At 53.0% G+C, this 12,788-nt stretch overlaps 1 protein-coding gene across 2 annotated transcripts in view; it reads left to right on the forward strand.

Moving 5' to 3' along the window:
* Positions 1 to 12,788, forward strand: part of ATCAY (ATCAY kinesin light chain interacting caytaxin) — a 47,661-nt gene that overhangs the window by 21,076 nt on the left and 13,797 nt on the right. The window contains exons 3-9 of one of the 2 annotated variants that reach the window (XM_016934673.3): positions 752 to 810; positions 3,723 to 3,944; positions 6,030 to 6,215; positions 6,564 to 6,666; positions 8,042 to 8,173; positions 9,359 to 9,445; positions 12,239 to 12,364. In XM_016934673.3, coding sequence (XP_016790162.2) covers positions 752 to 810; positions 3,723 to 3,944; positions 6,030 to 6,215; positions 6,564 to 6,666; positions 8,042 to 8,173; positions 9,359 to 9,445; positions 12,239 to 12,364 — 915 coding nt within the window. The remainder of the gene's footprint in view (positions 1 to 751; positions 811 to 3,722; positions 3,945 to 6,029; positions 6,216 to 6,563; positions 6,667 to 8,041; positions 8,174 to 9,358; positions 9,446 to 12,238; positions 12,365 to 12,788) is intronic. The other variant, XM_016934674.3, reaches the window with a different exon arrangement.

The raw sequence follows: 12,788 nt of genomic DNA on the forward strand, positions 1-12,788 counted from the left end.
GCCTGTAATCCCAGCACTTTGAGAGGCCAAGGTGGGCAGATCGCAAGGTCAGGAGTTCCAGACCAGCCTGGCCAATATGGTGAAACCCCGTCTCTACTAAAAATACAAAAATTAGCCGGGCATGGTAGCGGGCACCTGTAGTCCCAGTTACTTGGGAGGCTGAGGCAGAAGAATTGCTTGAACCCGGGAGGCGGAGGTTGCCGTGAGACGAGATCATGCCACTTTACTCCATCCAGCCTGGGCGACAGAGCGAGACTCTGTCTCAAAAGAAAAAAATAGAAGAAAAAGAAAAAACATGCGCTTGTGGTGGCTCACGCCCGTAATCCCAACACTTTGGGAGGCCGAGGTGGGAAGATGGCTTGAGCCCAGGAGTTCAAGAGCAACCTGGGCAACATAGTGAGACCCCATCTCTACAAAAAACCAAAAAACTACAAAAATTAGCCAGCCGTGGTGGTGTGCACCTGTAGTCCCAGCTACTCAGGAGGCTGAGGCAGGAGGATCTCTTGAGCCCAGGAGGTTGAGGCTGCAGTGAGCCATGATCACGCTACTGCACTCCAGCCTGGGCGATACAGTGAGGCTCTGTCTCCAAAAAAATGTATATATTTAGGTCCAGTGATTCTCCAGAACTAAATGTGTTTTGCTTTTGTTCTTGTCTGACTCGCCTGGCTGGACCTGTCTGGGCCACTCCACTGTCCTCTGCCTGAATCTCTGGTGCCCGGCGACTGATGCCCGTTCCTGGATGGGTCCGCAGGCCACTCCCAGAAGAGACGGGGGTGGAACTGCTTGGCAGCCCGGTGGAAGACACATCCTGTAAGTTTCCACGTCCACAGAAGGGCGGAAACAGGCTCAGTGTTGCCGGGTTTCAGCCCTGCCTGGGGCTGTAACTGTAGAAATGTCAGAGGCCACACACCGTGGGTAGAATGTTCTCTCCTGGGGTCTATGGTGGAAGTGGCCGTGGTGGGTGAGAGACACAGTGGATGATGGCGCTGTCATGAAGCCAGCACGCTGTGTTGCTGTGTGTCCCTGTGCTAGTCACTCAGCCTCTCTGTGCCTCCAATGCCTCGTCTACTAAATGTAGGTAGCAAGCTTCTCGCAGAGGGGGCATGTAAGGATTAAATGAGGTGATGCCAAATGCCCTGGAGGCACAAAGTCAGCACAGCCAAGGGTGCACTGGGAGGCTCTGCTATCTGGAGCTCTAAACATATACATTTTAATGTGTAATACATTATATTGGACCCAAATATATACATTTTTTGGGAGACCGGGTCACACTCTGTCATCCAGGCTGGAGTGCAGTGGCATGATCATGGCTCACTGCAGCCTCAACCTCCAGGGCTCAAGAGATCCTCCTGCCTCAGCCTTCTGAGTAGCTGGGACTACAGGTGCACACCACCATGGCTGGCTAATTTTGGTAGTTTTTGTAGAAATGGGATCTAGCTATGTTGCCCAGGCTGCTCTTGAACTCCTGGGCTCAAGCCATCTTCTTGCCTCAGCCTCCCAAAGTGCTGGGATTACGGGCGTGAGCCACCACGCCTGGCATGTTTTTTCTTCAGCAGAGGAAAAAAATCATAATGTATCAGGCTCTGAAGCCCCAGATCCCGGGGATGGGAGTCCTGGGCGGCCACAGGAGAGTTTTAGCCGTAACCTGGCAATTGCAACGTGCCTCCGGAGGCACGGAAAGGGCCCAGGTTGGCACCGTGGGGAGAGGTGGGGTCTGGGGAGGATCTGGCAGCCAGCCCCACTTAACGACATTCAGTTAAGCAGAATATGGAAAATAAACCTGTGAGGGCCAAACAAAATTTTTTTGGAGACAGAGCCTCACTGTATCGCCCACGCTGGAGTGCAGTAGCGTGATCATGGCTCACTGCAGCCTCAGCCTCCTGGGCTCAAGAGATCCTCCTGCCTCAGCCTCCTGAGTAGCTGGGACTACAGATGCACACCACCACGGCTGGTTAATTTTTGTAGTTTTTTGTAGAGATGGTGTCTCACTATGTTGCCCAGGCTGCTCTTGAACTCCTGGGCTCAAGCCATCTTCCCACCTTGGCCTCCCAAAGTGTTGGGATTACGGGCGTGAGCCACTGCGCCCAGCCGCCTGTCTCTATTTAAAAAGAAAAGAAAAAAAAAAGGCAGGTCGCAGTGGCTCACGCCTGTAATCCCAGCACTTTGGGAGGCCGAGGCGGGCAGATCACGAGGTCAGGAGTTTGTGACCAACCTGGCCAACATGGTGAAGCCCCATCTCTACTAAAGACACACACACAAAAAAAAAAAATTAGCCGGGCGTTGTGGCACTTGCCTGTAATCCCAGTCACTCAGGAGGCTGAGGCATGAGGATCACTTGAACCCAGGAGACAGAGGTTGCAGCGAGCTGAGATTGTGCCATTGCACTCCAGCCTGGGTGACAAGGCGAGACTCTGTCTAAACAAAACAAAACAAAAAAAGATTAGTTGGGCTTGGTGGCGCATGCCTGTAATCCCAGCTACTTGGGAGGCTGAGGTGGGAGAATCACTTGAACCTGGGAGGCGGAGGTTGCAGTGAGCTGAGATCATACCATTGTACTCCAGCCTGGGTAACGGAGTGAGACTCCATCTCAAAAAAATAAATACATAAATAAACAAATAAATAAAACAAAATAAATTAGCAGACTTTGGATTAAAGCAGGCAGCTGTCTGTGATGTGGGTGGGCCTCGTCTAATCAGTTGAAGGTTTTAAGAGAAACAGACTGAGGTTCCCCCCCGGCAGAGACAATTCTGCCTGCGGACGGTTTTGCAACATCAACTCTTCCCTAGGCGTCCCGCCTGCTGGCCTGCCCTGCCGATCGAGGACTTGTCAGTCTCTGTGACCACACGAGCTAATTCCTTAAAATAAATTTCTCCCTCTCTCTTTTTTTTTCCATATATATAGGAAAAAAATATGTATACACACACACACACACACACACACACGCACACGTCCTATTGGATTTGTTTCCCTGGAGCACTCTGATTAAAATAGGAGACTATCCTGGATCCTATATTATCCAGGTGGCCTGACCTCCTTACAGGATCCTCATGAGTGGAGACAGGAGGGTGAGAGTCACAGAAAGCCTAGAAGAAGATGGGCTGCTTTCACAATTTGTCTGCACAAGAGATATGTCTCTTCTCCTTTATTTATTTATTTATTTATTTTTGAGATAGAGTTTCACTCTGTCACCCAGGCTGGAGTGCAATGGTACGATCTTGGCTCACTGTAACCTCCGCCTCCTGGGCTCAAGTGATTCTCCTGCCTCAGACTCCCAAGCAGCTGGGATTACAGGCGCCACCACCGTGCCCGGCTAATTTTTATATTTTTAGTAGAGATGGGGTTTCGCCATGTTGGCCAGGCTGGTCTCGAACTCCTGACCTCAGGTGATCTGCCCGCCTCGGCCTCCAAAGTGCTGGGATTACAGGCGTGAGCCACCGCACCCAGCCCAAAGTCAGGCTTTGAACTCATGTCTGCCCAATGTCCAAGCATCCATCCCCTTAATCTCTGAGGCTTGCCCACAGGACAGAGGTTATAACATTCACCCCTGTCAGGATGATGTCTGTTTAATTCTGCCCACCCCCGCCAATGGCATGGATACAGAAGGGAGCCCACCCTCTCTTCCCATTCCTGCATGATGAAACAGCTTCCACCAGGTAGGAAAATGGGGGGAAGGTAAAAGAGAGAAAGCAAAGATGTTTTCCATTTTTCTCATTTCCCTGCAGCTCCTCCCAACACGCTAAATTTCAACGGAGCGCATCGTAAGAGGAAGACGCTGGTGGCCCCAGAGATCAACATTTCTCTGGATCAGAGTGAGGGGTCCCTGCTGTCCGATGACTTCTTGGATACCCCTGATGACCTGGATATTAACGTGGATGACATCGAGACCCCCGATGAGACCGACTCGCTGGAGTTCCTGGGGAATGGCAACGAACTGGAGTGGGAAGGTAAAGTTCGGGGTCTCTCTGGGGCCTGCTGGAGCCCACCCCCCCGCCACCCCACCTTTCCGTCTCTGGATTCCCATAGGCTCAGAGAGTCACAAGTGGGGCAGGGGCTCTAAGCTGTCTAGCCTTAAACCCAGGAGATGAAGACTGCAGTGAGACGTGATCATGCCACTGCACTCCAGCCTGGACAACAGAGTGAGACCCTGTCTCAAAAATAAAATTTTTAAAAAAGAGAGAGGTGGCTGGGCGCAGTGGCTCATGCCTGTAATCCTAGCACTTTGGGAGGCCGAGGCGGGCAGATCACGAGGTCAGGAGATCGAGACCATCCTGGCTGACACAGTGAAACCCCGTCTCTACTAAAATACAAAAAATTAGCCGGCCATGGTGGCGGGCACCTGAAGTCCCAGCTACTCAGGAGGCTGAGGCAGGAGAATGGCGTGAACCCGGGAGGCGGAGCTTGCAGTGAGCTGAGATCGCGCCACTGCACTCCAGCCTGGGCGACAGAGCGAGACTCCGTCTCAAAAAAAAAAAAAAAAAAGAGAGAGAGAGAGGTTGGTGAATGGGTACCAACATACAGTTAGACAGAAGGAATAAGTTCTATTGTTCGATAGCAGAATAGGAGGGGTGCCAGGAGGAGGGTCCACCCGCTCCTGCAACTGTTTTTTTTTTTTTGAGACAGAGTCTCACTCTGTCGCCCAGGCTGGAGTGCAGTGGTGTGATCTCAGCTCACTGCATCCTCCACCTCCCGGGTTCAAGCGATTCTTTTGCCTCAGCCTCCCGAGTAGCTGGGATTACAGGCATGCACTACCACTCCCGGCTGATGTTTATATTTTTAGTAGAGATGGGGTTTTCCCATGTTGCCCAGGCTGGTCTCAAACTCCTGACTTCAAGTGATACACCCACCTCGGCCTCCCAAAGTGCTGGGATCACAGGTGTGAGCCACGGCGCCCAGCCTGCCCCTGCAATTTGATGCATATTTTTCTTGTGGGCTTGTGAATTTTTCTGCAGAACGTGGCTTTCATCAGAATCTCAAAGGCGACCAAGATCCCAACAAACTGCCTTCGATGTATGCAACAAATACTTTTTGACCATTTACTCCAGGGCAAGTCCTGATTCAGGCGTGGGGTATATGGCAGGGCTATGATAAGAAGAGATGGTCCTGGTCCCTACCTGCACACACAGATCATCAGAAAGACAGACCACGAAAGGCCAGGCGCAGTGGCTCACGCCTGTAATCCCAGCACTTTGGGAGGCTGAGGTGGGCAGATCACCTGAGGTCAGGAGTTTGAGACCAGCCTGGCCAACATGGTGAAGCTCCATCTCTACTAAAAATACAGAAATTAGCCGGGCGTGGTGGCGTGCGTAGTCCCAGCTACTCGGGAGGCTGAGGCAGGAGAATCGCTTGAACTCTGGAGGCAGAGGCTGCAGTGAGCAGAGATCGCACCACTCCACTCCAGCCTGGGCGATGGAACGAGACTCTCTCAAAAAAAAAAAAAAAAAAGAAAAGAAAAAAATTAAGGACAACGTAGTGGCTCATTCCTGTAATCCCAGAGCTTCGGGAGGCCAGGGTAGGAGGATCGCTTAAGGCCAGGAGTTTGAGACCAGCCTGGGCAACATATTGAAACCCCATCTCTACAAAAATATAAAAATTAGCTGGGTGTGGTGGTGCACAACTGTAGTCCCATGTATCTGGGAGGCTGAGGCAGGAGGACTGCTCTCTGTGTGCCAGGCTCCTGGGAGAGTAAAAACCAAGCATGCATGCCCCGAGTATCCTCGTGGTTTGATGAAGCAGATGCATTCACCAGCTCTGAGAAGCTCCAGGACACAGGTCCTTAACCAACAGAGTGCTCTGGGAGGCCAGCAAAGGGAATGTCCAGAAAGGCTTCCTGGAGGAGGCGGCATTTGAGCCAGGCCTTGAAAGGGGAGTAGGAGAGGAAAATGGGTCAGCAGGGCAGCCAGGTGGGGAGAAGCGAAGGACTTGTGGGTCCCGGCAGCAAGGGAGGCGGGAGAGGGGAAGGAAGGCGGAGCAGGAGGGCAGGAGATATCTGGACTCTGGCATCCATGCGACTCTCCACCACCTGCTTCTAGACGACACCCCCGTGGCCACCGCCAAGAACATGCCCGGGGACAGCGCGGATCTATTTGGGGACGGCACGACGGAGGACGGCAGTGCCGCCAACGGACGCCTGTGGCGGACAGTGATCATTGGGGAGCAAGAGCACCGTATAGACCTGCACATGATCCGGCCTTACATGAAAGTGGTCACCCACGGAGGTGAGACCCGCCCCTCGGTGCCCCCTTGGGGCTCCAGCCCGGCCCACTGGGCAACAGGGGGTTCGTCAGTGCCCCTGTCTGATGCACGGGGATGTTAAGCCGTCAACTCGCTTGGGGTGGACGGACTGTGGGCAAGGCGTGCATGGTCAGGCAGGCGCATTGGGGGCCCCTGATGGTCGCTGTCACTCCCCAGCGAAGGCAGAGACTGGCTAAGGGGTCGCTGGCTGCTGTGGCTCGGAGCCATGCCCTCCCGAGCGTGTGGGCACCGGGACGTGGTGGGTGGTGCGCGGGAGGCAGCTCAGGGCTGGGAGAGGACTCTGACGTTGCCGATCGGCTGCCTCTCCTCAGGGTACTACGGCGAAGGCCTCAACGCCATCATCGTCTTCGCAGCCTGCTTCCTTCCAGACAGCAGCCTCGCCGACTACCACTACATCATGGAGAACCTCTTCCTGTGAGTCCCCGCCCGCGGCGAGCAGCCTCGGGCCAGCTCTGATGCCTCCCTGGCCACAGGGGCACCAGGCTGCAAGGATTGCACTGTGGCCCTAGGAAGCCTGCCTGGCACCAGGGAAGGGCGTGGCGGCCACAGACCTTGATCTGAGTCCCTGCTGGCCCTGAGGCTCACAGTGGCCTTACCTCTGGGCCACCCTGTTCTCCTCCCCGTCCTCCTCCTCCTCCTTCCCCTCCTCCTCACTGTCCTCCTTCTCCTCCCCTTCCTCCCCCTTCCCCTTTCTTCTCCTCCTTCTCCTCCCCTTCCCCCTCCCCCCTCCTCCTCCCCTTCCCCCTCCCCCCTCCTCCTCCCCTTCCTCCTCCCCCTCCTCCTCCCCTTCCCTCTCCTCCTCCCCCCTCCTCTTCCTTCTCCTCCTCTTCCTCCCCTTTCTCCCCCCTTCCTCCTCCTTCTCCTCCTTCCCTCGTCTTCCTCTGCTTCCCTCTCCTCCCCCTCCCCATCCTCCTCCTCCCCATCCTCTTCCCCTTCCTCCTCCTCTTCCCCCTCTGCGATGGCACCACTGCACTCCAGCCTGGGTGACAGAGTGAGACCCTGTCTCAAAAAAAAATAAAAATAAAAATAAAGCAAGGCCTAGAGACCAGCCTGGCCAACATAGTGAAATCCTGCCTCTACTAAAACTACAACTTAGCCAGGCTCAGTGGCAGGCGCCTGTAATCCCAGCTACTAGGGAGGCTGTGGCAGGAGAATCGCTTGAACCCAGGAGGCGGAGGTTGCAGTGAGCCAAGATCGCCCCACTGCACTCCAGCCTGGGCGACAAGAACGAAACTCCATCTCAAAAAAAAAAAAAAAGACTAGCCGGGCGCAGTGGCTCACGCCTGTAATCCCAGCACTTTGGGAGGCCAAGGCGGGCGGATCACGAGGTCAGGAGATCGAGACCATCCTGGCTAACACAGTGAAACCCCGTCTCTGCTAAAAGTACAAAAAATTAGCCGGGTGTGTGGCGGGCGCCTGTAGTCCCAGCTACTCGGGAGGCTGAGGCAGGAGAATGGCGTGAACCCCGGAGGCGGAGCTTGCAGCGAGCCGAGATCACGCCACTGCACTCCAGCCTGGGCGACAGCGAGACTCCGTCTCAAAAAAAAAAAAACGACTCAATAAAAGAGTAACCGCCCTATGAGGATGCCCGCTGACACTCATGTGGAGTGTGCTGGGATCATCCACGTCCTCTCCCACCCTGCAGTCTGCCAGGACAGCAGACAACACCTGGACCGGTGGGGCTGACCCAGCCAGGGGCAGGAGTGAAGGCAGGCAGGGTCGGCACCGCAGGTGTCCTGACCCTGGACCCCTCCATGTTGGGTCCCTGCCTTCTGTGCCCCGTGAGCAGGTACGTCATCAGCAGCTTAGAGCTCCTGGTGGCTGAGGACTACATGATCGTGTACCTGAACGGTGCCACGCCCCGGCGGAGGATGCCTGGAATCGGCTGGCTGAAGAAGTGCTACCAGATGATCGACCGGAGGTGAAGTGGGGATGCCTCAGGAAGCACAGTGGGGGCATGAAAGTCACACAGGGGGCCGGACATGGTGGCTCACACCTGGAATCCCAGCACTTTGGGAGGCTGAGGTGGGAAGGTCCCTTGAGCCCAGGAGTTTGAGACGAGCCTGGGCAGTGCAGCAAGACCCTGTCTCTACAGAAAAACTTTTAGGCCGGGCAAGGGGGCTCACACCTCTAATCCCAGCACTTTGGGAGGCCAAGGTGGGTGGATCACCTGAGGTCAGGAGTTCAAGACCAGCCTGGCCAACATATAGGGAAACCCCATCTCTACTAAAAAAATTCAAAAATTAGCTGGGTGTGGTGACACACACCTGTAATCCCAGCTACTTGGGAAGCTGAGGCAGGAGAATGACTTGAACCCAGGAGGTGGAGGTTGCAGTGAGCCAAGATCATGCCACTGCACTCCAGCCTGGGCAACAGAGCGAGACTCTGTCCCCATGAAACACTCACTCCCTATTCCTTCTCCCCAGGCTCCAGCACCCCCCATCCTACTTCCTGTCTCTGTAAATCTGATGACTCTAGGGACCTCCTAGGACTGGAATCACACAGGATTTGTCCTTTTGTGTCTGGCTTTCCTCACTGAGTGTGATGTCCTCAGGGTGCATCCACATTGTAGCCTGTGTCAGAGCCTCCTTCCTTTTCATGGCTTCATAATATTCCACTGTATGGACATACCACATTTGGTTTGTCCATTCCATTCATCTCTTGATGCACATGGGTTGCTTCCACCCCTGAGTTATTGTAAATAGCCTCAGAGTGACATTAAAATTGAGCCAGCCAATCCATCCTTGCACCCAGGTTAGTGGAGGGAGGCTCCAAGGACAGGCTGGTCCCTCCTAGGGCATTAGGTGGTGAAAATACAATCTTGGCTGCTCAAATAACTACCAACCTGGTTCACCTGCTCTGCACCATGGGGTCTCTACCTACCTCATCCACCTGAGGGTCTTAGGGACTCAAAGGGTGTGTCTTTATCCCACCATAGGACCCCCATGTCTTGGATGGGGGCAGGGATTTGACAGGTACCTGGAGACCACATGTGGAATGAGCAGAGTGACGAATGCTTGCTTGTGGCTCTCCCGTCCCACCCAGCTCCTCCCTCCCCAGGGCTCGCCCCAGGAGCCCATCTTGCTTCCTTTGCGGCCCCACACAGGTTGCGGAAAAACCTGAAGTCCTTGATCATCGTCCACCCCTCGTGGTTCATTCGGACTGTGCTGGCCATCTCTCGCCCTTTCATCAGGTGAGACGGGGAGGCTGCAACCCGAGTCCAGTGGCCTCGGTGTGCATGTGTGTGTGTGTGTATGCATGCATTTGTGTGTGCATGTATGCACATGTGTGCGTGTGTGCATCTGTGTGTGTGCATCCATGTGTGTGTTTGATGTGCATGTTCCAGCTTCTCTGTGATGAATACATATTATTGCTTTAAACAGTTTTAAATTGCACACAGCCAGGCACAGTGGCTGACACCTGTAATCCCAGCTACTCAGAAGGCTGAGGTGGGAGGATCGTTTGAGGCCGGCCTGAGCAACATAGCAAAACCCCCATCTCTACAAAAAATACAAAAATTAGCAGGACGTGGTGGTGCACACCTGTAGCTTCAGCTACTTGGGAGGCTCAAGTGGGAGGATGGCTTGAGCCCAGGAGATCAAGGCTGCAATGAGCCGTGATCGAGCCACTGTACTCCAGCCTGGATGACAGAGTGAGACCTGTCTCAAAAGAAAATCAGTCATGCATGGCATCACATGCCTGTAGTCCCAGCTACTCAGGAGGCTGAGGCAGGAGGATCACTTGAGCCCAGGAGGTAGAGGCTGCAGTGAGCTATGATCACTCCACTGCACTCCAGCCTGGGAGACAGAGCAAAACAACCCTGTCTCTAAAAATAAAAAATATATATATGTATGTATAAATAAATAAATAATATGACTAATAACAAATTTAAAATTTAAAACTACATATATTCTATAATGTATATCATATATAGTTACTATATTAAACATATAGTAAAACAGATCAAGTGAAATAAAATTAGGCATGTTAAATGCCCTATTCAATCCAATAAAATGTCATGCAAATTTAATTTAATCTAATGCAAAACATTGAATTGAATAAAGATTCCTAATGTTCACGTTCCCAGTTACAAATCTGGGATGAGTGAAAGAGACGAGGGCTTCACTTTCCCTTGAACAACAGGACACATTCACAGCAGGCCCGATTTTCAAGGAAGACTCTTTAAACATGCTGTTTTCAAGGACTGCTAAGTACCCTGAAGGGGCTTATTTGCATATTAGCGAAATGAGATGAGGAATACACTAATTATGGATCATTTTAGCTAATAATGAATCAACAGGCAAAACGGTAAACACGCATTTCAGTCTAAGATAATTGCATTTGCTCCTCTATATTCCAGAATTCAGTAACATAGACTACCTTTGCCTTTAATGTAGATATTAGGATGGTGCAAAAATAATTGAGGTTCTTGCCATATTTTCATTACAAAAACTGCAATCACTCTTGCACGAACCCAATAATTCTGTCACTCTTCACCGGGCGCCATGGCTCATGCCTGTAATCCCAACACTTTGGAAGGTCAAGATGAGAGGATCACTTGAGCCCGGGAGTTCGAGACCAGCCTGGGTGACATAGCGAGACCCTGTCTCTACAAAAAAAATTTTTTTTTTTTTTTCAGACGGAGTCTCACTCTGTCGCCCAGGCTGGAGTGCAGTGGCGCGATCTCAGCTCACTGCAAGCTCCGCCTCCCGGGTTCACGCTATTCTGCCTCAGCCTCCCGAGCAGCTGGGACTACAGGCGCCCGCCACCAGGCCCAGCTAACTTTTTGTATTTTTAGTAGAGATGGGGTTTCATCGTGTTAGCCAGGATGGTCTCGATCTCCTGACTTCGTGATCCGCCTGCCTTGGCCTCCCAAAGTGAAAAAAAATTTTTAAATACGGCCAGGTGTGGTGACTCAGGCTTGTAATCCCAGCACTTTGGGAGACCGAGGCAGGAGGATCGCTTGAGGCCAGGAGTTGAAGACCAGTCTGGGCAACATAGCAAGACCTCCATCTCTACAAAAAAAATTATTTTTAATTAGCCAGGCCTGGTGGCGCGCACCTGTGATCGAGGCTGTAGTGAGCCATGATTACACCACTGCACTCCAGCCTGGGTGACAGAGTGAGACTCTGTCTCTTAAAAAAAAAAAAAATACCATGACGTGCTGGTGATGAAACACCACATGGTATCAGATGGCCAGAATTCAGGGTTGGAAGGGAAAGAAGGGAAAGAACAATTCATCCCTGAAAAACAGAGAATTGGGCCAGGCAGGGTAGCTCATGACTGTAATCCCAGCACTTTGGGAGTTAGAGGCAGGCAGATCACATGAGGTCAGGAGGTGGAGACTAGCCTGGCCAACATGATGAAACCCCATCTCCATTAAAAATACAAAATTAGCCGAGAGTGGTGGTGCATGCCTGTAGTCCCAGCTACTCGGGAGGCTGAGGCAAGGAAAATCGCTTGAACCGGGGAGGCGGAGGTGGCTGTGAGCCGAGATCACACCACTGCACTCCAGCCTGGGTGAAGAGCAAGACTCTGTGTCAAAAAATAACAATAACAGAGAATCAATGGGCAGCCCCGTGTGCCCCCTTCTTGTGCCCAGCTGAGTGTTGGCTGTGCCGTCCTGTGCGGTGACATGGAGAGAAAGCATCCCTGGGAAAAATTAACACAGACGAGCAACTTTTAGAGATGATGGGAAAACAGCCTGTAGAGCCTAAGACAATCTCCCTACCTCCTGACTTCCTTCCAACAAGATCCTCATTGCAGGGACCCATGTCAGGTGCATGGCCCTGCTTGCAAGGGCCTCGGCGCAGACCCGGGGTCTCCACTCCATGCATGGGGTGCAGGAGAATTAAGGCTGTCATCGGGCGGGAGGGAGGTGTCGTCGTCTGCACTGGGGCATCCTGGAGTGGGGTCCTGTGGGCATCCCTGTCGCCATGGCTCTGTCTGGACCTAGGTAACCCCCACCCCATGGGTTGCATTTCAGACCTCTCCCTCCTTCTCCCCCCGCCAGCGTCAAGTTCATCAACAAGATCCAGTACGTGCACAGCTTGGAAGACCTGGAGCAACTCATCCCTATGGAACACGTCCAGATCCCAGACTGCGTCCTGCAGTGAGTGGCCCCACAGTCCACCCCGCCGTATTAGTCTGTTTTCTTGCTGCTGATAAAGACACACCTGAGACAGGGCAATTTACAAAAGAGGTTTAAGGGGCCGGGCGCGGTGGCTCCTGCCTATAATCCCAGCACTTTGGGAGGCTGAGGCGGGCGGATCACGAGGTCAGGGGATCGAGACCATCCTGGCTAACATGGTGAAACCCCGTCTCTACTAAAAATACAAAAAATTAGCCGGGCGTGGTGGCGGGCGCCTGTAGTCCCAGCTACTCGGGAGGCTGAGGCAGGAGAATGGCGTGAACCCCAGAGGCGGAGCTTGCTTGCAGTGAGCCGAGATCGCGCCACTGCACTCCAGCCTGGGCCACAGAGCGAGACTCCATCGCAAAAAAAAAAAAAAAAAAGGGCTAACGGACTCACAATTCCA

This window comes from Pan troglodytes, chromosome 20 (assembly GCF_028858775.2).
Source record: "Pan troglodytes isolate AG18354 chromosome 20, NHGRI_mPanTro3-v2.0_pri, whole genome shotgun sequence".
Classification (NCBI taxonomy): domain Eukaryota; kingdom Metazoa; phylum Chordata; class Mammalia; order Primates; family Hominidae; genus Pan; species Pan troglodytes.